The sequence below is a fragment of the Mustela putorius genome, unplaced genomic scaffold, assembly GCF_011764305.1.
Source record: "Mustela putorius furo isolate JIRA1106 unplaced genomic scaffold, ASM1176430v1.1 tig00000095_pilon_pilon_pilon, whole genome shotgun sequence".
Taxonomy (NCBI): Eukaryota; Metazoa; Chordata; class Mammalia; order Carnivora; family Mustelidae; genus Mustela; species Mustela putorius.
In genome coordinates, this window is record NW_025421280.1 from 21,612,662 (window position 1) to 21,635,079 (window position 22,418).

Below are 22,418 nucleotides of genomic sequence, written 5' to 3' on the forward strand. Positions count from 1 at the left end.
CTTTTGGGTCTCGGGAGTACACTACAATTCCCGAGATGCTCTGCGCCCACCCGGCCGGCCGTCATTTGCGCGCACAGCCCCCTGGGACTAGTAGTTTCAGCCGCGTGGATGTGGGCCTGAACCCAATGGCCAAGAACTCACATTCCCGGCCACCCGTTTAGCAGGGCGGGGCGCTCCGACCCGTTTGGCAGGGCGGGGCGCCTCGCGAAGATGGTGTCGCGTGTGGCGTGTGGCTCCCGTCGTCTGCCCAAGTCTCAGCTTAGCCCAGCGGCCGGCGTCTCGCCGGTCTGGAGCCCTCACCCGCCGGGTCCCTGACCCCGCGCCCTCCGCGCGCCCGCGCTCCTGATTCCCGGCATGCCCCGCGCCCGTAAGGGCAGCGCGCCCCGCAAGGGCGCCCAGCGCCGCGGAGCGGGTAAGTGGCGAGCAACTAGTGAACCGCGAGCGGGGTCCTGCCTGGCTTTCCCGTCGGTGTCCCGGAGGGTCCTGAACAGAGACTTCTCCCTCGACCAACCTGGCGCTGCGTCCCGCAACTCCCCCGCCGTCGACACGTGCCCCAGGAGGCAGCGGCCACGTGGGTGTCCAACTCTAGCGCACTGCTTGCAGCTCCGGAGCTCGCGTTACCGGCCCTAAACCGGTGGGCGCCTCCCCGCCTCAGTTTCCCGCATTGCCGCCGCACCCCAGTTGCTTCCTATGGTGGACAAACCGCCGAACAGAGCAGGAAGCCTGTCCCCCTCGCCACTACCTGGTGCTTTCCTGGACTGGACTAGGAAATTGGAGGGAGGCCTAGCCTGCCGGGGAGTACTGAAGGGATCGGCTATAGGGAAGTTGCAGGATTACGGCTTTGGTGGGCCTGGCACTGGCACGGCTTTGGTGGGCCTGGCGGGAGGGTTGGGGAGTGCCCTGGAGCCCGAGGCGGCTCTGAGACTTATCAGCTTCCAACAGGAGTGTGTTTTGATGCAGTAAACACATATGTTTACTCTTCAGGAATGGGGTGCCTGCTACGCACAGCTCAGACTTGGCCACAACCCTAACAGGACTTGGGTGTGGGGGTATCTAAGAGGGTAGCCACATTCCAGAAGGGTTGGTGCTGTGGGATAAGTTCATTAAATGGTGTCAGCTCCACACTTAGGAACCAAGGAGTTCTGGAGGGGCTTGTGGGTGAATCCCGAGAAGGTGAAGAAGAGAGTGCTATGCAGAGGGAAAAAGTTGTGCCGAGCCCTGGCATCTGGAGGGAGCACATGAGGGAGGCTGGGCTGCTTTGGCTGGTTAGGGCAGTAAGAGAGGAGGTGAGGAGAGGCCTGGATGCATGCTCAACTTTGTCCAGCAGGCACATGGAGTGTTTAGTTCCTGAGAATTAGGATCAGCCTGGTGACCAGAACCCATCTGGGGCTCTGTTGCAGCAGCTGCCCTTGCCAAAGTCAGCCCCTGACCCTGGGCAGAACCCACACACAGGAGTGTACGTTATGCTGACCCTGACATTCTCCTTTGTTTACCTATTTTCAGGGACTCACGGGGTCAGGGGTCACTCCATTTTCTGCATTTCCCAGGATCAGGAGGGTGCTGTGTGTCCATTCACCCAAAGCTAAAGGCTTGGGATGGTCCAGGGGGATCTCAGAAGACAGTATGCTTGAAGCCTGGGGCAGCCACCCACATCCACTAGGAGCTGGGCTTCTGCCCCAGGGCAGATAGATGATGTTGGCCCACAGAAGAGCCACAACTAGTTGTTTAGTTATTATCTATACCAGATATAGATATATATTTGCTATACCAGAAGAGTCCTTTAGCATCTCTGTTTTGCACATGAAGAAATTGAGGGGGTAAAGGCTAGGTATTTGACTTGGTTACACCTCTTTTAAGATAGGAAGCTGGAATTTGAACCCTGTGTGTGTATGTATTCTATATATACAGATCCTATAATTAAGCCCCTGACCTTTGCCCTGGCCATTTTTAGGCATAATCTGGGCGAGTAGCTGAGCTCTCCCAGGATTTGCCTAGAAATAACCCCACTCCAGGCTCAGCCACAGGCTTAGGTGGGGCCTGTGCAGCCCTGTCTACCGCTACCAGGCTCTCAATCTCTGTAAAGCACACTGTAGTCTCAAGGAGGCTCTACTCACCAAGCCTGCCGGGTTTTCCTCGGCTGGACCTCGCGTCTGATGTTCTCCAGCTGATGGACCTCATTTCCCTTTCTCCTCCTTCCTGGCTCAGTGTTCCCTGAATCCCAGACCCGGTGCCCCATGCCACAGTCTCTGTTTCCTCATCTCTGAAAGGGGCAGGATTTTATTCTCGTGGGCTTATGAGGTTGGGTGAGGTACCCCCCAGCCATCCCTCATCAGTGGAGGCAGGCCAGGTGCTGCCACAAATGTGTCCAACCTTTCCCAGGTGCCCGGAGCAGTACCCAGGCTGACTCAGGTTCCAGTGAGGACGAGGCCGTCAGTGAGGCCCGCAGCACCACCAGTGAATGCCCCAGCCTCCTTAGCACTGCAGCCGAGGACAGCCTTGGTGAGAGCGGGTGGGAGGTGGCAGGGCCTCTGTGGGGATTCCCTGGGATAGGTCAAGACACAGGGCTGACCCGCTGACCTTGCAGGGGGGGATGCCGCGGAGGAGCAGGGCCAGCAGGAAGACCTTGAGGAGAAGTTGAAGGAGTATGTGGACTGCCTCACAGATAAGAGGTACCCCTGACTGCTGGCCAACCCCCACATCCGTGTCCTTGCTCAGCCCATGCCAAGTGTGACCCAGTAGGGCTGGCCCACAAGGTCCCCTCTCTTCGTCCCCCAGTGCCAAGACCCGGCAGGGTGCTCTTGAGAGCCTTCGCCTGGCCCTGGCATCCCGCCTACTCCCCGACTTCTTGCTGGAGCGCCGCCTCACCCTGGCTGATGCCTTGGAAAAGTGCCTCAAGAAAGGTTGGGCCCTGGGGGCTCAGGGGAGACCTGAACTGGCTGGGTGCTGACCCTTGCTGCATGGGCTGACCGGAAAGCATTTCTCCAGGGAAGGGTGAGGAGCAGGCGCTGGCCGCTGCTGTGCTAGGCCTGCTCTGCGTGCAGCTGGGCCCTGGACCCAAGGGCGAGGAGCTCTTCCACAGCCTGCAGCCCCTCCTGGTGTCTGTGCTCAGTGACAGCACAGCCAGCCCTGCTGCCCGGCTCCACGTGAGTGTTTGAGGCTCTGTGACCCCCTTCCATCCCCTAGTTCCCAAGCAGAGAGGTGGGTTCCACCTGCCTTCAGGCTCCCCTACTCTAAGGGTGAGCCCTGTGGCCAGGAACCCAGGCTCACTCTCTGATTGTGGCATGGCTTTGCCCCCCTTCCCACAGTGCGCTTCTGCTCTTGGCTTGGGGTGCTATGTGGCTGCTGCCGATGTCCAGGTAAGTCATCTCCGGGCACAGGTAATAGAGCACCTAGGCCCTGGCTCTACCCCTGAGCCATTCCCACTGGCTCCCTGTGTCCCTAGGACCTGATGTCTTGCCTCAACTGCTTGGAAAGCGTTTTCAGCCGGTCCTGTGCAGTGGGTGGCTCCACAGTCCCTGTGGTCCCTGCCAGCCAGCATGGCCTGCTCTGCGCTGCCCTGCAGGCCTGGGCTTTGCTCCTCACCGTCTGCCCCAGTGCCCATATCAGCCACATCCTGGACAGGTAAGTGACTGCTCGCTGTGAGTGGGAGGGGAAAGGCAGCAAGGCCCCGGCCCACACATAGCTCAGCCTGCCCCTTCCCCAGGCAGCTGCCCCGGCTGCCCCAGCTCTTGTCCAGCGAAAGCGTGAACCTGCGAATTGCTGCTGGCGAGACCATCGCACTACTCTTTGAGCTTGCCCGGGACCTTGAGGTGTGAGGCGGAGTGGGGGAAGGGAAGGGATGGGGGCCTCCTGACACCACCTGTCCAACCTAGGCTGGATGCAGGGGACATCGCAGAAGTTAGGGCAGCCCTAGGTCGTGACAGAGGGGAGGTCACCCTAACACAGACTCAGATGCCGGGTGCTGTGGTGGGGGCTTTGAGAGGGGTGTCTGACCCCAGATAGGGGCCAGGAAGGGATTCAGGGGGACCAGGCAAAGGAGGAAACCACTTTGGCCGTGAGAGGAAGGGTTTGGGCAGCCCCATGTTGAGAGCATGCAGGACCTGGGCTTCTGCTCACACACCCTCCGTTGCTCCCGCTGCAGGAGGATTTTCTGTACGAGGACATGGAGGCCCTCTGCAGCGCCCTGCGGACCCTGGCCACCGACAGCAACAAGTACCGTGCCAAGGCTGACCGGCGGCGGCAGCGTTCCACCTTCCGTGCCGTGCTGCATTTCGTTGAGGTACGTGTGAGCACGTGTGTCCTGGTGAGAGTGCTCCCTGGACACAGCCGCTGAGCCCTGTTCTGTGGGTCCCCCTATGCTGCAGGGTGGGGAGTGTGAGGAAGAGTCCATCCGCTTCGGCCTCGAGGTGCTCTATGTGGACAGCTGGGCGCGGCGCCGTGCCTACGCTGCCTTCAAGGATGTGCTGGGATCGGGCATGCACCACCACCTCCAGGTGGGAGGACGGACGGGGAGGGGTTGCCCAGCTTGGCTCTTGTGGACCAGCCTCAGCTCACTGCCCGTTTCATCCCCCAGAACAACGAGCTCCTCCGTGACATCTTTGGCCTGGGCCCTGTGCTGGTGCTGGATGCCGCCGCCCTGAAGGCTTGCAAGATCTCACGTTTTGAGAAGGTTTGCACCCTCGGGCACCCTTCTCTTCCCCATGTTCCCATGGCCTCGAGGCCCAGAGCTCTGCAGGGGCTGGAGGAAAGGGCTTGGGCCTCCCCTTCCCTGGCTCACCAGAGCCTTGCTCGCTGCCCCCACTCCAGCACTTGTACAACGCTGCTGCCTTCAAAGCACGGACCAAGGCACGCAGCCGCGTGCGGGACAAGCGGGCAGACCTCCTCTGAGGCGGGGCCAGCAGAAGAGACTGTCCACACCCGTGCCTGTGTTTTTAACAGAAGACACTGCAACAACTCGTCCCTGCCAGGAATCATCGCTTTATTTTTTTAATGACAAAACCAAAAACAGACATGGGGATGGGGTGGCCAGAGGCCAAGGCAATTGGGATCCTGGCCCCTTGCCCCTGCCCACAGCGCTGTGGCCTCTCCCTGCCCTGTCCCAGGCCTGGCCAGATGTGTGCTTATCCCAGAGCTGTGGGACACATGGTAGGAGGGCTGCCCCTTGCTCTCCTTCCTCGGGCCCTGCTCTTCTGGGATGACCCACATCCTTGAGAGGAACGGCATCTGCCAAATGGCACCGAAACAGGTGGGGACACGAGGGTGCCTGGAATGGATCTATATGCTGATTTTTAAAGATTATTAGAGATAATTAAACTGAATGCTCAGCCTGCTGCGGCCATTAGCTCTGGGTATTTCCGCCTGCCCTCCCATCTGCCGCCCCCGTGGGCTCTGCACCATCTCCATCTCATCTTTGCCTTTTAAGACCGTCTCCTCAGGTGGCCGTCCTCCCCATCCTCAGAGTTTTCCTGCTTGAGTGCTGAGGCACTGGATCCCCACTGGGAGGCCTGGCAGAGTTTGGGCAACTGGGGTGGGAGCAGCTATTTCTAGATTTGAACCTACGTCTGGGGGAAGCCAGAAGCTGCTGACAGGCCACAGAAGGAGCCAGGAGGCTGGTATTGCTTCCTCTGACCTTGGGCCACCCAAACCAGGGCCTTGGCACCAGAAAACCTGCCAGCCCTGGCCTGAAGACAGGAGAGGCGGGGAGCATGTGGTCAGGTCAGACTCTGGTACAGAAACCTCACCAAGGAAGTGCAGAACGGTGGGTCAGGAGAAGCCTGCCTTGGCCACTTTATCCCCGCCCCCCCCATCCCCAAGCCCTGGTCCCATTGGTATCTCAGCTGGGTGCGGGGGCCTCGCTGGAGTTGAGCCTGCGCAGCTGGCTGAGGCTGGCCAGCCGGAGCCTGAGGAGCGTCTCTTCCTGGGTGTGCAGGGTGTGTGCCAACACGCGGAGAGACTCACTCTGCAGCACTGGGGACAGGCAGGAATGAGGGGGTCATCAGACCTCCTGCCACCCCACAGCTCCCCACCCTTCGCTGCCTCGGCCTCAGCAGCTGCTCCCTCCAACCATACAGAAGGAAGTGCCTTCCAGGCCCTGCTCCTCACCCTCAGTCCCCACTTGCTACCCACACCATCCATCTGTCTGTCCGTACCGCTCAGATAGACAGCCAGAATGGCGAGCGCCAGGCAGGTGAGCACCAGTAGTGCCATCAGCATCAGGAAGCTTCCCCGGCCTTGCAGGGGACCACAGCCAGCCTGGGCACACAGTGACGGGGGCAAAATGCCCAGCAGCTCATCCCATGGCTGCGCTTCCTCAGCCAGGTAGGGGCGCAGCGAACCTGGGGGGCAGATGGGGCATCAGGAGGGTAGGGGGTGTACCTGCCCTCCTCCCTACTCCCAGTACATCAGTCCTGCCGCCCTGCCCCCCTCACCTCCGCTGTGCAGGTCACTGATGGACTCCACCTGGTGCAGCCGCACCTCCTGTGTGTGGCTGGGGGCCAGTGGCTCCCTGCTCCTGGAGCTCGCTGTCAGTGCCACAGTGTCTGCTGGGACAGGGCAGGACTGATTCAGCCAGCAGGCCACCCCCCACTCCCTTCTTTGAGGTGGCTTCCAGCAGCAGCAGGGACTCAGAGAAGATGGGAAAGGACAAAGGGAGGTTGGCTCCAAATGCCCCAAAAACCAACTCAGAAATGATCCTTGTTTGGGAACCAGGATGACCATGGAGCCCCCCTGGGCCTGGTAACACCCACGACAGCAGGAGGTACATCTGACTTGCTCCCTCTGCCCCCGCCCCCGCCCCCCTGCCCAGTGAGCATCTCAAGGACTTTTAGGCATTCCTTTGCCTGCTCATTCCTAAAGAGTTAGCAGCCTTGGAGGGCTCAACTGACGGTGCATGAAATTTCATCCCTGCTTCTGCTATCAGTTTGTTCTGCAGACCCTGTGAGGTAGCCACCAGGCCAGACCCAGTGTCTGGCAACTTTGCATGCCCCACAGAAGCACCCTTCTCCTAGCTGGGTGCCACCTGTCCCCCAGGGCCTGCTTTAACGGCCTCTGAGATCTGTGATTCAGCTGTACTTCTGTGAACCCTGCTGTTTTCACTCAGCCTTGTAACAGGAGACCCGCCTTTGTTATCAAGCTGTTCCATAGGCTCCTGCCGCCTCCCTTTGAGGCTGCCTGGGCATTTAGGTTGTTTCCAGTTCCCTTCTGAAGCTAATAACCCCTAGGAAAGGACATGCATCAGCGAGTATGAAGGTTTTCCCCATTTTCCTAATTGTTAATAAGGACAGATTACTAGAAGCAAAGTTACTGGCTTAAAGAGCAGGGGCTTCTTTAAGCCATCATCAAACTGTCCTCCAGAATGGCTGTCCATAGCTCCCAGTAGGGTATATCACCACCTTTAGGCCTCTTCACTGAAAAAAAAAAAAATTACATACATACATGCGTACACATGTTTGCCAAACTGGGAGATGAGGAAGGGCCTTCCTTGACCTGTTTGATTGGGTTTCTTCCTTTTTTATTTAAAAGATTTTATTTATTTATTTGACAGAGATCACAAGTAGGCAGAAAGGCAAGCAAAGAGGAGGAAGCAGGCTCCCTGCTGAGCAGAAAGCCCCTGATCTGAAGGTAGAGTCTTTAACCCACTGAGCCACCCAGGCGCCCCTTGATTGGGTTTCTTTGCCTGAAATACTTTCCTTATCCATTCCCAACCTCTGCCCACTTAGTCACTGGGGTGTCTACTTTTCTTGTGATTTCACTGATTTTTAGACCCATCAAAAATATTTTGTGGGGGCGCCTGGGTGGCTCAGTGGGTTAAAGCCTCTGCCTTCGGCTCAGGTCATGATCTCAGGGTCCTGGGATCGAGCCCCACATCGGGCTCTCTGCTCTGCGGGGAGCCTGCTTCCTCCTCTCTCTCTGCCTGCCTCTCTGCCTACTTGTGGGCTCTGTCAAATAAATAAATAAAATCTTTAAAAAAATATATTTTGTGATTTCTAAAAAGTATACTTTTTTTTTTTTTTAAATAATCTTGGCTCCTTATACCTCCAGATACCCAGCTAGACACTAGATAACAAAGCAGGGGGGGCACTGAGGGAATTCCTGCTGATAGGGGCAAGGGTGATGGGACTTTCAGTCTGTCACTTTCAGAACAAGAACTCAGCCTTCATGATTTGCTTGAAATTGGCCCTTGATATGCCCCAGAGTAAAAAGAGATGCTGCCAGTCACGTTTGGGTGATGGGTTGGGGATCATAGGAAATTCCTCTCTGCAGCTGGCTCTGCTTTCCCCACACTTTTTAAAAATAATATTTACCTATTTGAGAGGGAGTGTTTGTGGACACAAGCAGGGGGAGGGGCAGGAGAGGGAGAGAATCTCAGGCAGGCTCCAACTCCCTGCTGAGCGCAGAGGGCTCATCTCACCACCCTGAGGTCATGACGTGAGCAGAAATCCAGAGTTGGGTGCTTAACGCACTGAACCACCCAGGTGCCCCTTCCTCACCCTGCCTAAGTTGAACTCGGATTCTGTTCATTCCCAGGGAAAAATTTGATAAACGTTGTTTGGACCCCAGATGGAGGCAAACATCTCCCATCACTACTGGGGACTGGGCACCCCGCCCCCATCCAGCTGAAATGTTGAAAATGTGGTAAGGGAGTTGACCGGCTGGGCCAGAGAAGCGTGGGGCAGCTGGTCAGCCCTGTTCGGCCCCACTGAACCTCTGTACTTGGGTGCAATGGGGCAGTTAGGCGAGTGGCCACCAAAGGCCTAACTAGCTCTAAGCCGCGCCAGGCCAAGGGATCCCAACTAGCCAATAGTTAGGTCCATTTTAGGCTCAAGCTGGAGGAGGCCGGAGATCTACCCACTCCCCGTCTCTGGGCCACATGCACAAAGGCTTCCTGCAACAGCCTACTCGGATCCCAGCTTCCTCCCTGAATGAAGAGCCTAGCTGGCCAGGCATCTGCCCTGCCCACACCCACTTGGGCACAGCCTATAGTTGACCAGGTAGCTCCCCCCCAACCCCTCCCTGTCCTTAGCAGGGGAGACAGGCAGGGCAGGAGAGGACATGGGGTTCCAGATGTGGTAAGCCCTCTCTCCATGCACAGGGGGTAGGTCCGTTAACTCAAGCTGGGACATGGTGACTGATGACTCACTAGTTAAGGAAGTGAGGTCAATGGGATGAGGCAGGGCTGCTCCAGAGTCCACAGGGTCACAGGACAGGGGACTTGCCCTCCCCCATTAATGCTCTCCTACCTTCCTGGGTCTCCTCAGGCATGGCGGGTGGTGGACAGTTGGGGGGCTGATAATAACACCCAGTAGCAGGACAGGATGAAGGCAGCAGTGGCTCCTCAGAGCCTGGAAAGGCTAGCGGCCTCCCAACCCAGGCCTAAAATAGGCCTGAGCTCAGCCCACTGGGCTATATTTAGAGGGGGCAGCCCTCAGCCCTGGGAATGGGTGGAGTGACCCAGTGGGGACTATCTAGCTGGTGATGGAGCCCAGACAAGAGCACACCTCCACTAATGCAGGTGCCCAGGGTCTTTCCTGGGGAACTCTGCCACCCCCGTATATGTACAGGCCTTGGTGTCTTTACCCAACGCCCCTCAGGGCAGCTGAGACCTGAGCCTCTCTACTCCCAAAGATCTCTACTCAAAGCTGGGTCATCTCTACTCCAAACCAATGGACAAGCACCTGGCCCTGTGTGACCTGCTGGCCCCAGGGAGCCGGGGACATGAAGGCCCCCAGAGGGGGCGGAGACACACCTACACATGCAGGTACTCATGCTGGTCAGTGGGCAAACTTAGATTGAAGATTGGTATTTCCGTTAAAAAGCTTACAAGCTGGGGGAAGGGATTGCCCCCTCTCTGCCCTCCATTTCCTCATCTGTAAAACAGGAATGACAATGGTTCCTCCCTGGCACAGGACACAGGAGGATGGAAATACAGCCACATGTCAGAAGCACTTAGCACATGCAGTTTAGAACCCTCCTACTCTCCAAGGGTACACAAGTCACACACAGTGTATGAGGAGGCATGGTACCACTTACCCTTGAAGGGAGGAAGTGGCCCATCTTAGGGCCCACACTCTGCTATTGGACCCCTGAGGCCCTCCTTCCCAAATGGGACAAAGCAAGACAATAAGCTCTACCTCCTTAAACATCCCAAATCCATCACTTCACTGTATCACTGGCCTCCTTGATGTTCCTTGAGCACAGCAACCTTGTTTCTTGCCCTGGCTCTTCCTTCCAAGGCTCTCCCCTGGATACTCCCGCAGCTGGCTCCTTGTTTAGCTCAAATGTCACCCCCTCCTTGATGCTTTCTTACATTATTTTACATATCGCCAAATTGCATTTTCTTCATAGCACTCAGCCAAGAAATTCTATTATTCAGAATACGTTGTGTATGTCAGTAGGGCCCCGAAAGGTCCCCACGGAATCCCCTCAGTCACATGGAAACCATCTTTAATCCTCACCACAGCATCCTTAGCAGAAATTGAGGTCTAGAGACCACGAAGAAGTTGCCCAAGGCCACACAGCGAGACCTAGCACCAGCGGTTGCGTGCTGGGGCCGCTCCAGCTTCGGCTGATAACGTGTTTATTGCATTAGTACAGTCGGCCTGCCCCACCCCCACCCGCTCAGCCTGTTCACAGCTTTCTGCTCATCCCCCAGGGAGGAGGGCCTTCCCCGAGGGAGGGCACTCCGGGCTCCTCCTCCGCCCAGGTCGCTGCTCTGGAGCCCTCTTCTCTGCCTCCTCGCGACCAGCAGGACCCCGTGCCCGGCCTGGGCCGTCCCTCCCACGGCTACATTCAAAGGTTATCCTCTGTTAATAAATAAGCTGGCGAGGCAGCCCCTCGGCCAGGGCCTGTCGGTCGGTCGGTCGGTCGGTCTCCATCGGCCAGGGACCAGTGTGCCGGGCCCCGTAGCCGTGCGTCCCCCAGGGTCTGTCCTCCCGCTCCTGCCTGGAGTCGCCTTCCCTGTACCCAGCCCGGAGGCCGAATCACCAGTGCGCGGCGCTGCGGGGCCCCCGCTCTGCGCGCGGCTCGGGGGCGTGCCTTCGGCGGCTTCGGCCCTTCCTCCGCGATTCGGGAGGCGGTGGGCGCGACTCGGGCTGCAGACGACACATTCGCAGGGAGCTAGCGCCACCGCCGCCCGGCTCCACCAGCTGCAGGAAGTCCCGGTACCAGAGCTTGGGGCCTGGAGGGGCGACGGGCGCAGCCTCCTCGGTCCGGGCCAACCTTTCGGCCTGCGCTGCACTCAGCACGTGTAGCGCCAGGCGACGCAGCGGCTGCGAAAAGCCCTGCTCCACAGCCGCGCACAGGTACACGCCTGAGTCCCCGCGCCGCAGCCCGCGCAGCAGCAGCCCCCGCGTCACGCGCTCGGCGCGCTCCTCCGCAGCCACCTGCAGGCCGGGCCAGCGGGAGGCGGGGGCGTCAGGGTCGCGAACAGCGAAACCCCGCTCCAGGCCCGGCCGGGAGATGCAGAGGGTCACCGGCGGCCGAGCGGGAGTAGGATAGGGGCGCCCGCAGGGGCACGTTTGGAGGCTGGGGGCACTGGGACCGGTGGTCTGAGAGGGGATCCCCGTACTGGGCAGTACATGGGGGGTGGCTCAGGGAGAGCAACAGGAGGGGCGAGGGCGCGACTCCCTCTCGGGCGGGGGGGGCTGGGTCTGGAGTCTATTTAGACTGAGAGGCCTCACCGGGAGGCGGCGTGCAGGGAAGAGACCAAACCAGGCAAGAGGGGCCGGTTAGGCGGAGTCTCACTGGGCGGGGCCGCACCTCGTCTACAGGTGGGAGCCGGCCCGAGGGCCTCATTGGCTAGGGCGGGACCTCTCCTGGATGTAGGGGCGGGGCCAGGGCCCGTTGAGGAGCCCAGCGCGGGAGGCTCACCTGGGTGCGGGCTGCCTCCCCTGCGCGCTGGAAGGTCCATTCCACGCGTGCCTGCAGCGAGCGGGGCTCACACTCTAGGAAGGCGCTGCCGCCCTCCACCCCGAACACCTTCCGCTCCAGCAATGTGGGATGGGATGAGTCTGGGGAGGGCAAGGGATTGTCAGATTCAGGCAGGGCAGGGCAGGCTGTGGCATCTTCGAAGGCCGCGAAGTCGGGGCAAGCTGGGGCACTCACCCCCGGAGCACAGCGTACTGGGGTCGCCGTTCTTCACGTCTTGCCGCCGAAACCGCCTGCGGGGAGCAGGGCACGTGGAACTTCCGTGAGCTCTTCTTCCTTTAGCCAGCCAGGTGCGGCAAAGGATTCCGGGTGGCCCGCCCCCGACCCGGCCCACCTTTTAGCGCTGGGCTGGAAGCGCGTGCACGCGGCCCCGTCCCAGGCGCAGTAAGGGTCACGCGCCAGGCAGCATTCGGCGCAGGCACGGCCATGGGCAGCACAGCGGTGCAAGGGGATCTGGGCCACTGCGCTCCGTGAGGCAACGTACAGCTGGTGCTAGGGGGCACGAGGGGCTCCGGGCTGACCGAAGGCAGCCCCGTGCCCGCCTCCCACAGGTCAGAGATCCCTTACCCCACTTGACAGATGGGAACACTGAAGTCTCAGGTCACGCAGTCTAGCGAAGGCAGAACCTATTCTCAAACCCGGGATTCGAACTACCAAGGGAGGCATGGGGGTTGGGGCACTCGGGGAACGTACGGGGTCCCTTTTACCCCCAAGCGTTCTGGTCACTTACTCTCTTAGAAGAGATTTGCATGCTGGTGATAGCAGCCGAGTCCTGAGAGGGAGGGGGAGCACTGGGATCAGGGATCAGTGGGGTGGGGTTACTCCAGGCAGGGGGGCACAGAGGTTGAGGTGAGGGGGATGGGGGGAGGCTAGATCTCACCTCAAATACGTGCAGCTCCTCCAAGAGCAGCCCCTCCCCGTTAGGCCGGCTGCCCTTGGGGACCGAGATCACCTTCAGCACTGTGCCAGCATCTGCAAGGATGAGGAGTGAGTGACTAACTCCTTGTGTTCCCTCATAGCTAGGGCTGGGGGGGGGTCTCCTCACTTCTGAGGCCTTTGCCCTCAACATGGTTGGGTCAGTGAAGAACATGGGTTGGAAGAATAAGAGCAGCATCCAGAAGGAGATGGGGGCATAACCCGGACAAAGATTCGAAGGTGAGCCTGGACAGGGGCAGCTTCAGTAACTGGCAGAGTCTAGACTGGGTTTAATGAATGGTCATGGCAGACCACTGACCTGTGCCAATGAAGAGGACGTCGTAGTGTCCGTCAGCAGCTGCCACACGGTCTGCAGTGATCTGGGTGAAGGTGTATCCGGCACCCACTTGTAGGAAGAGAGGGCGCCCACCCACGGGCAGGACTGAATTGTACATGAGAGGGTGGTTCCGGGCAAACTGAATGACGTCATCAGGGAAGTCCTTGGTAGAACTGAAGGTGCCGAAGGTCTTGCTGGGGCACTGGGCGGTGGGGAGGAGGCGCGACAGGGATGTGGGTATGAGGGTCTGGTGGCCCCACAAGAGACCTCCAGGAACTGGGAGTGGGGGTGCTAATGGATAGAGCCTTGCTCTGGGACTCTGAAGAGAGAAGACCCAGCCCTCCCTTTGGGAGTCTTAGGAGGAAATATGGCCTTCCTTTTAGAAGCCCTGTCTGATCAAATTGATGTTTATCCACCCATAACAAGAGGAAGAAACCACATTCACCAAGAAGATCCCAGACCAGATTCTCCACCCCTGAGACTTTGAGCAGATTGTGGTGGGAATCCTGGGGCTACGCACCATGCCTGGCCGGGGGTAGGGGACACGGCCCTGATAGGACACCCACTGGTGCAGGGGCCCTTCCTTGTGTGCAAAGGGCCCCAGAAAGGCACGGCGCACGTCGTTCATGCTATACACGCACACTGCAGAGCCTTGGAAGACGGTGCTGTGGGTGAAGGCAGGAGTAGAGTGAGGGGCCCAGAAGAGCCAGGCCAGTCCCGCCCACAACCTCGCGGCCCTCACCTGGATGTGGAGAAGACAGCATAGAGCAGCGGGCTCCAACGGTCCCTCAAGGACAGCAGGAACACATCCTCTGTGGGGAAGGGGCCCAGTTGGGGGAGGGCACACAGCCCTCAGTGTGGCCAGGCTCCCAGGTCTGGGGCACTGCGCTCCCTCTCCCCAACTCCATCCTCCACTCCTGGCACTCACGGAGCTGGTCGAAGTGCGTGTCACCCTCTGCACCAGGCACAGAGCACACCAGCCGTGCCTTCAGGAACGTGGTCCACTTGTTCACCAGGCTGCGCTGGCCACCCACATCATTCTGCGTGGCCAATCAGAGGGCGTGAGGGGGAGCCCCAAAGAGGCAAGAGGGCAGGGGTGTGGTCACAGGCTGTGGCCCAGGGACTCCTCACCCGACAGATCTGGCCAACACGGGACACGGACAGGCGCCCCAGTGCTGGTGCAGCTTCCACTGCAGACTCACGGAAGAAGAAGTAGATCTTGTCATCATCGGGATTCTCGCTCTCCGGGATCCAGAAGACCTTGACAAACTTGGGCTCTAGCAGCAGGAGGTGTGAAGTCAGCATTCCCTCATGAGACCCATATACTCTCTCTCCTAACTCCTAACTCTGGTGCCTCCAGAAGCCTGCCAGGCAGCATCTGAGCACCCAGTCTCTAGGATCAAGTTCATCCGGATGGCCCCGCAAGTCCACGGGATCCAGAGGATCAGGGCCTGTGAGTCAAGAAGCAGCCACAAGAGGGCAGCAGAGACCGAGACTACCTGGAGAGCCCACCTCAGCCCGGCAGCTCCCCAGGCCAGATGGCCAGGAAAGGAGGGAGATGGCCAATGAGTTGTACCTTCACTCGGGGATCCTACTCTTGAACAGGAGGCAGGGGCCCCCGTTCTCCTCACTCTTACAGCAAGTGACTCAGCCCCTAATGGTGGAGACCCCTTCTCCTCTCTCCTCTCCTGTGTCTAATCCTTGGTTTGTTCCTGCGCCAGATTCTTGGCTCTAGTTGCTCTTTCCCTCCATCCTACGGGGCGTTTGGAATCAGCTCAGCCCCCCTCCCCAGCAGACTGGCTTCCTTTCTCATTCTCCCACCTGATCTCCTTTTCCCGTTCTGTCTGTGCATTGAACAGTCTCATGGCCATTGGAACTGATCTTATGATGTATTCGTTCTGAGTTCTGTGAATTCAAAGAGGACGGAGGCCCCATGTCTTGTCTGGCCTACATCCCCAGTCCCTGGCACAAGGCTGGACCCATGCTAGCTACCTGGTGGGAGCCCGGCTGCACCCACTGCTCACTTCTGTTATGGGCCTTCCTTGGCACCTACCCTGTGGGGGCCAAGGGCCCCCCCTTCCCAAAACCCCACCAGCTTTTCACCATTGAGCCAGCGGGAGTCATGTGGTTCTGTTCGAAGACTCGGACGCTGGCCCAGGCTTCGGAAGATGGTGAAGTCCCGGCCCATGAGGTCTGCAGCCACCCCTGAGTACAGTTCTTCTCCTGCAGACAGGGTGAGGGCTGCTCAGCCAATCTGAAGGTTCTCGGTGGGGGATGGAGGTGGGGGTGCTTGGAGAGCTCTGGCAGCAGCCTGGGAGTCAGTGAGGCCGTGGGGGAATCTCTGGGGCTCTCAAGAGAGTCAAGAGTCTCTGAGGGGCCCTAGCCTTTGGACTCACCCACAAGCACGGAGGCAGCCCGATGCCTCGGGTCATACGGACTCTTGCCTTTGCCATCCTCTAGCCTCCGAAGGTCCAGCCGGAGCATGGGCTCCTGGGAGGCAGGAGGCAGTTGTTACTTCTGGACCTTTCTTCACCTCCCAACCTCCCTCTCTGCCCAGAGCTGGACTTACCTCCAGCCGGTGGCCCACCTCCACGAATGCACAGGTTGGATGGAAGGCCCCCGTGCCACAGGCCAGCAGATGGGTGCGGTTGTAGGCATGCAGCAACTTCACGAAATTCATGCACTCAGTCTAGTGGGCAGGCAGGGTCAGGGACAATGAGGCCTCCCCCAGGGAAGCAGCCTTACGGAGTCCCAGCTCCCAGTGGCACCTCACCCCTTCCTCTCTTCTGCATCAGTCCAGGCAAGCACCAACATGGGCTGCGGTGAACTGCATGCCCTTGGTGACCAGCCCGGCCCACCTCTCACCAGAAGGCGCACATGGAAAAGCACAGGCCTGTATGTCCCCCTGTGACTCAGAGGCCCCCAATAAGAATCACATGAGCCTCCACCCTGAGTCACTACCTCCAAACTTCAGCCATCTCGACCCCCTGCCCCCATCACAACCAAAACAGGCAGGCCTCTGTCTTGGCGCCACTGTGTGGAAAGCGGGGGGCTGGCCTCCCCGCTCCCACCCCGAAGAGAGCACTCACGCCAATGTCTTTCCCTGCCCAGTTGCACTCCTCTCGCCATTCCACGGGGGCCGGCCACGCCAGCTACAAGGAGGTCGGGGGAAGGGGACACAGGTCAGGGCCCTTGCGTGGTCTCTGTGCAGAGAGTGTCCGCTCAGGGGGCTCATCCCTCTGGGCCTCTCCAAGCAGTCTGGAGTGGGGTCCTGGGGCTCCTTCCCTAGGCAGCGCCAAGGCTGGGGGTCCCTGGTACCTTCTTGGCCCGCTTGCTGATGTTGTCCAGGCTGAGGGAGGCCACGTGGTTCTCAGCGCCCACAAACAGGCGTCCTCTTTCCTCATCCACCAGCAAAGCTTCATAGCAGCAGGTCCTCTCCAGCCTGAAGGTCCGGAGACCATGCCGGGCCTGGAGCTCTGCAGGAGTTGGACACCACAGAGGATCTGCCAGCCCTGCTGGAAGCTTCCCCTAGACCCTGCCTGTCTCTCTCACAGGTCATGGTTGTACATGGGACCTGGCCCACACACATGTGAGTTTCCATGTGTGTGAGTTTCTACTGATGAAGACAGGCCCACCCATGTGTGAAACTTCCATGGTGGGCAGTGCAGCATCCCCCCCAATCAAGGGGCAAGCAGGTTGAGCTCCTTGGGCAGGCTTGGACAAGCAGTGTCTGCAGGCAGGCACACTGGGAGGCCGGGGTGCCAGTGGGGGTGCTGAGCATGTCCGGAAAGCCAGAACCCCAACCCCAGCATGGGGGTTTCCTGCCACCAGCCTGAGCTCAGTGCGATGCCATTGCTTAGTGACCAGTGACCGACCTCCTGTGTAGGGGGTGTGGGAAGGAGGCTCTAGTAACCCCCACACCTCATTTACCCCCACACCTCAGTTTCCCTGGGGGTGGGTCGTGGATGGGACCCAGGCAGGATCTGTTGCCATGGGAACGGAAGGGGGGTCTTCCTGGGAAAGCAAGAAGAGAATGTGCACAGAAAGTCGGGGGGCTGAGGCCAGGACAGGGTTAACTGGAGATGGCCTGAGAGTGCCCCCAATCAAACCTGGGCCAGTGGCACAAAGCAACAGCAAACGCACGCCCCCTACCCACACTGGGACCCTCTCCCGCCCACCATGAGCGGAGCCCTCCAGCCCACCAGGTGCACCTACCTTGGAAGGAAAGCCGCAGGCGCGGGGTGCTGGGGGTTGCATCCCCCCGCACTGCCGCCCAGAGCAGAGCCAGGACCGGGATCATGGCGGCAGCCCCGGCCTGCCCCATCCTGGTGGCTCAGGGTGCTCCCGGTTCAGCAGGCGCGTGCGGAGGAGCCTTGAGCCGCCCTGGACTCTGCCCCAGGATCTGGAAGAGAAGGAGCTGCAGCAAGGACGAGGGCGGGAGGCTAGAGGGGGGAGTCCCCAGGGATCAGATTACAGCCCCTAGGGGAAAGAGGCTGGGGGGTCGCATTCCACTTCCGAGCTCTCCCCTCCCTGAGTGTGCCCTGCCTGGCCACAATCACAGACACACCCACGCCGGGCACACCCTCGGGGTCACCCCCACACTGGCAGGCGCCCGCCCCACCACGTCACCCTCCCCAGGAACACCCCCCCCCTTCCCGTAGACACGCTCACAGACATTAATTCACAAACTCTGTGTGCCTACTTCTTGCCAGCCTGGGACACTGGGGGACACAGACAAGGTCCCCATGTAGGAGAGGGCAGAATGCCAACAAGGACTCAGATCAGTGCAGTCATTTCAGAGGGCGCCAAGTGCAATGAGCAAAACAAGCCAGTCATGGGAGTGAGCAGCAAGAGGGGGTCAGGCCTCTGGAGGTGGTTGTGCACCCACGGGCCCACAGAGAAGTAGAGGTACCTCTGGGGCTGGAGCCAGTGGTGTGGGTGCCCGTGAGTTTGAGTATTTCTGAGGGTCCCTTTGTGTATCTGTATTGTGTGTGTGCGCGCACACGCAGACAGGTGTATGTCCATGTCTTCAATGGCATGCGCGTGCACTTTGCAGACACGCGTACATGTGTGTTGTGTACGTGTGCATTACGATTGTGTGTGCACACACAAGTGCATGCGTGTCCCTCGGCACGCCAGTGAGTAAATACAACCACAGGGACAGTCACTGCCTGTAACTCTGAGAGCGCCTGGATAGCCACTCCTCAGGAAGATGTCTGTCCGGGAGCCCTGAGGACTGCGCCCCCCCACCCAGGCTGGAGGGAAGCCTCAGCTTCTACTTGGAGGTGATTCCCAGTAGGACATCACAGTCCTGGCTTCCTGCTTGACCCCTCTCTCCCCACCTGAGCCTAGAGGGGGCTGGTTATGCAGAAATTCTGTGGGCTGACTTAAGACCCAAGAGGAATCAAGTTGGGGGAGAGCCAAGGGTCTCAGGCAGCCTCTCACTCCCACTTCAGGTGAGTTGCCCAGCCCTCTCTAAGCCTCCCCTGCCTTCTCCCTCAGGTTTCCCCATCTTTGAGCCCCTCCAACTCTGCGCCAGAGCCCTTCCCCTGAACCCCTTTTGTGGGGCCAGCCTCTGGCTGCAATCCCCATCCTCCTTCCCAGAGCTGGCGGGGGCAGGTGCTGGGTACAGGAGCCTTAGCATGGGGTAAGGTCCTGGGGTGCCATCAAGCAAGGGGCACACCTGCCAAGCCACGTTCCCCAAGCCCCTGCCCAGTTCCGCAGCTTCCAGACCCCTCCCAGGCTAGGACTCCCACCTCCTGCTGTCCCTCCACTGACACTTGCCACTGTCTCTTCTGAGCCGGTGAGGTCTGCAACGCCACAGAACACCCGGCCACCTTCCCACACTCCACCAGAACTCAGGCGGCAGTGCCTCTCCACCCCAGCCCCGGCTCGCCCGGGAGGAGGGGAGAAGCATGGGGACTGTAGGGCACCCTACAACGGCTCCTTTAAGGAGCAGCCCCCGCCTCCACGCAGCCGGCCGCCGCCCCACACGCGCCAGCAAGTTTACGGGGGCGGATCGGGTGACCAGGCAGGAGTTGGTGGCCTGGCCAGAGTGGAGCGGGCACAAGGGAGGGGCGACCCCTCCCCTGTCAGGCCTCGGGGCAATAGGGTGCGCCCAATAGCAGTCCCGTGCAGAAGCTGGGCGGCCAGTCAAGGCAAAGGAGGAAGAAACCATATAGGGCTCCCTCCCCAGCCCCAAAAGGCTCAGGTCCAGGGGACTTCAGGTCCTCACCGGTCCCTACACAGCTGGAGAGCTGCAAGTGGGTAGTGAGGGGCTCAGCTGGGGAGGGTCTGGGATCTTGGCCTGAAGCTGAGTCTGGTGGACAACCCCATTTGGTCTGCTAGGGGTCTACTCTGGAAGGGCCGAATGTTGACCGTGGCTGAATGGGGCCCTCGGGTCTATGTGACAGGGCTTGAGGATGGCCTTTCACCCCTCAATCCCCCCAAAAGGCATCCTCCTGGAACCTCCCCAAGGCTGGTCAGCAGCTTGTCAGTGGTCGGTGAGGGAGGCTGTGGTTTCCAAGGGCTGTGGCCCCTCTCCGGTCAGCTCTCCCAGAGTAGGGGTGTCAGTGCCTGTTCCGGGTGGGGCCGGGCTCTGCTTTCCTGAGTCTCAGGACCTAGTGTTCCTGGCCTGGCCTGGCTGGCTGGCTGGCTGGCAGATGAAGGGAGGGCCTCCGGGGGAGAACCAGGGGTCTTCCGGAGAGGGAGTAGAGGGATGCACCCCAGCCTGGGCTCTTGGACTTCCAGGATGCAGCCTCTTCCTCCTCCCAGCTTCTGCCTTGGACCTGGGCAGCCTCCCCCGGCCCCACGCAAGCAAACAAAATTCTTCGGCTGTTTACAATTTTCCACCCTAGCCGCCAAGATCAGCAAGTGCATTTGAGGTCCCCATCCACCCCCACGGTGCCCCCTACCTGCCCCCACTGCTTTTAGTTCTTCAGGCTCAGGGTCCCAGTCTCTGTTTCATTCCCTCCAAGCTCCACGTCCATATTGAAAAGCAGGACCAGGAACCCCCCCCCCCTTTCCAGCATCTTGGGGCTGCCCCTTGCGCACTGGAGCCCTTTATGTTGCTTCCCTTGCCCTAGGTGAGTCCTCTTCCCTGGGGTAGGAAGGGAGATCTGCAGGGGTGGGAGCCCATGGTGTCCCCCAGGGTCTTTGTTCCTCAGCTACAGGCCCAAGTATATGCCAGACTCCGGTGGGGTAGCAGGGGGCCGGGGGGGGGGGGGACTTCATGGAGGCAGTCCTCCAGGAACAGCAGTGGGTTACACTGTACTCCGGGAGTTCCTAAGGATTCTAGAATCAGGCAGCCTGGGCCTGAGTCTTGACAGAATGGAGCAAACTAGGGAAGGCAGCTGGGGTCCCTACTCTTACCTGCAGCCCCCCTCCCACAAAGGCCACCTCAGACTCCAGGCCTCTACACTTTGCCAGGGTAGCCACGGGCAAAAGCAGCCTGGGTTCTCGCCCCGATGCTGCCTGTCAGTGCCACAGCCTCCAAGGCCTTGGTTTTTCCTTCTGGAAATACTAAATCGTTGTGCCAAATCCTACCACCTGCCTTCTGGGCCCTCACCCTCAGCCGGGCCCGCCCTCAGCCTGGACTCTGGGTCGTGTGGCTGGGGTAGGGCATCCATCTGAGGAAGGCCAGCGTCAACCCTCCCAGTGTCCAGGCTGGGCTGGGTCAGGCCTTGGCTCCCCGCTTACACCTGCTTTAGCCATCAAGGCTGGTGACTCCGACATCACAACATTTCCTACTTCTGGCCACGTGGGTACTGGGACTCACTACCCTGAGGACTTAGGCATTGAGTGGGGGTGGGCTGGGGGGCAGGAATGAACCCAGCAAAGCCTAACTGAGGCCTGACTTCCCTGACAAAGTACTACCCACCCCGGGGAGATCCCCTGGGAAATGGGGGGGGCCCTTCCCCCACCCGCCCCCAGCCTGGAATCCATGCTCCCGGAGACCCCTGGCCCACCTTTTTGGAAAGATCAGCTCTTCCCCTCCTTGCCTGTTCCCCTTCCCTTCTGAGGGCCATGTCAGGGCTGAGGTGGAGGGGCCGAGGGCGGGGCTGCCTGGAACCCTGGGCCTCTGGCTGCGGCCCTGCCCCCACCCGCTCCGCCCCAGCCCTCCGCCTCCTGCACATTCCTCCTGGGCTGAGGTCAGCCCCTCTGGGATGGGGGAGCCCCCCCCACCAGCCACATCACAGCTCTCCTCTCGCTCCTGTTTTCTTCATTGCCCAGCAGGGTTGGGGGGGGCGGGGAATAGGGCAGGGGGTGGAGCCTCCCTCTCCCCTCCTCCACAGCCTAGGGGAGTAGTGGGGGTGCTGCCAGGAATGCAGCCAATGTAGACCGGGGTGGCACTCCAAGCTTATTAACATTTATTAACATAAATGCTACCTTCTCTTAATCAGCACGGAGGGTGGGTAAGGGGGGGGGACAGCTGCCCTGGAGTGCAGGTTGAGGGGCTCGAAATGCTGGGGTGGATCAGCACCCTTAGTAGGCTGGGAAGGGTAGGGTGGGGTCGTGAGGGCTCCTCACCAGCTGTGTGTCCTTAGGGAGACACTGAACCTCTCAGATCTCTCTACTCAACTGCCCTGCGGTTGCAGCAGGGGGCAGGGTGGGGGAACACAGATGTCCGCTCTTGGTGTCATCTCCGCACCCAGCAGACCCCTCAGTGCTGCGTCTTTCAGCCCAGCTTCACTCCTGTCCCCCATCCCCGCCCCAACACGACGACTGCTGCCACCCTCCACCTGAACCTCCATCCCTCCCTGACCCCTGGGGACTCCTCAGTCTTCTTCCTCCTGGTCTGCAACCCAGCCCTGGCAGGGCCCAGGTGCCCATCCCTTCTCCTGAGGCCTGATCTTAGGGAGACCTTTAGGCCCCCTGATTAGCCAGACAAGGCCCTGCCTCCTCCCCCAGCAGCATCAGCACAGAGACCTGACCCCTTCACTCTCCCTGAGGCTGTGCCCCTGTGGTCTTTCTGCCCCTCCTCGTCCCAATACCTCCCCTCTGCAGTCCCCCACTACCCACCTCAGAGACTTGGCTGGAGCTTGGGGGCTCCCAGGCTCAGCCTTAGCTGACCCCATGAGGGCTCTGGGCACCCAATTTCCAGAGGGGCAGCAGGGCTTTGCTTGGGCTGTGCCCTCCACCCCTTAGCTCCTCCTCTTTGCCACCTGCTAGACTCTTTTCTTCACCATTCAGTCTTCAGGTCTCCTGGCGTCACTTCCTCTGTGAAGCCCCAGATGCCTAG

The 22,418-nt window shown here is 60.0% G+C and overlaps 3 protein-coding genes across 10 annotated transcripts; 1 reads left to right on the top strand and 2 right to left on the bottom strand.

Moving 5' to 3' along the window:
- Nucleotides 1-171: 171 nt before the first annotated feature.
- On the top strand, nucleotides 172-5,330 carry IFRD2 (interferon related developmental regulator 2). Of its 3 annotated transcripts, XM_004760584.3 has the most exons (12): nucleotides 172-412; nucleotides 2,380-2,499; nucleotides 2,585-2,669; nucleotides 2,776-2,900; nucleotides 2,986-3,143; nucleotides 3,306-3,356; nucleotides 3,443-3,621; nucleotides 3,704-3,809; nucleotides 4,142-4,279; nucleotides 4,365-4,493; nucleotides 4,574-4,669; nucleotides 4,807-5,330. In XM_004760584.3, exons 1-12 carry the CDS (start codon nucleotides 355-357, stop codon nucleotides 4,885-4,887), a joined length of 1,326 nt encoding a protein of 441 aa, XP_004760641.1. In that variant the 5' UTR covers nucleotides 172-354; the 3' UTR covers nucleotides 4,888-5,330. The 3 variants fall into 3 exon arrangements, with proteins under 3 accessions (XP_004760641.1, XP_044935523.1, XP_044935526.1); XM_045079588.1 differs by lacking the exon at nucleotides 4,365-4,493; XM_045079591.1 differs by lacking the exon at nucleotides 3,704-3,809.
- On the bottom strand, nucleotides 4,958-10,392 carry LSMEM2 (leucine rich single-pass membrane protein 2). 2 transcript variants are annotated; one of them, XM_013060516.2, is made up of 4 exons: nucleotides 9,240-10,392; nucleotides 6,429-6,539; nucleotides 6,150-6,335; nucleotides 4,958-5,967 (listed from the first exon to the last, which is right to left on the bottom strand). In XM_013060516.2, exons 1-4 carry the CDS (start codon nucleotides 9,259-9,261, stop codon nucleotides 5,834-5,836), a joined length of 453 nt encoding a protein of 150 aa, XP_012915970.1. In that variant the 5' UTR covers nucleotides 9,262-10,392; the 3' UTR covers nucleotides 4,958-5,833. The 2 variants fall into 2 exon arrangements, with proteins under 2 accessions (XP_012915970.1, XP_012915969.1); XM_013060515.2 differs by having other exon boundaries at nucleotides 6,429-6,542.
- Nucleotides 10,393-10,536: 144 nt separating this feature from the next.
- Nucleotides 10,537-21,253, bottom strand: SEMA3B (semaphorin 3B). 5 transcript variants are annotated; one of them, XM_013060512.2, is made up of 18 exons: nucleotides 21,145-21,253; nucleotides 17,393-17,579; nucleotides 16,496-16,653; nucleotides 16,267-16,329; nucleotides 15,747-15,866; nucleotides 15,574-15,667; nucleotides 15,281-15,400; nucleotides 14,309-14,454; nucleotides 14,106-14,217; nucleotides 13,920-13,989; nucleotides 13,698-13,842; nucleotides 13,160-13,379; nucleotides 12,806-12,897; nucleotides 12,656-12,697; nucleotides 12,260-12,417; nucleotides 12,103-12,158; nucleotides 11,869-12,008; nucleotides 10,537-11,381 (listed from the first exon to the last, which is right to left on the bottom strand). In XM_013060512.2, exons 2-18 carry the CDS (start codon nucleotides 17,499-17,501, stop codon nucleotides 10,980-10,982), a joined length of 2,247 nt encoding a protein of 748 aa, XP_012915966.1. In that variant the 5' UTR covers nucleotides 17,502-17,579; nucleotides 21,145-21,253; the 3' UTR covers nucleotides 10,537-10,979. The 5 variants fall into 5 exon arrangements, with proteins under 5 accessions (XP_012915966.1, XP_012915967.1, XP_044935514.1 ...); XM_013060513.2 differs by having other exon boundaries at nucleotides 17,393-17,594; nucleotides 21,145-21,244; XM_045079579.1 differs by lacking the exon at nucleotides 21,145-21,253 and adding an exon at nucleotides 20,092-21,116.
- Nucleotides 21,254-22,418: the final 1,165 nt, after the last annotated feature.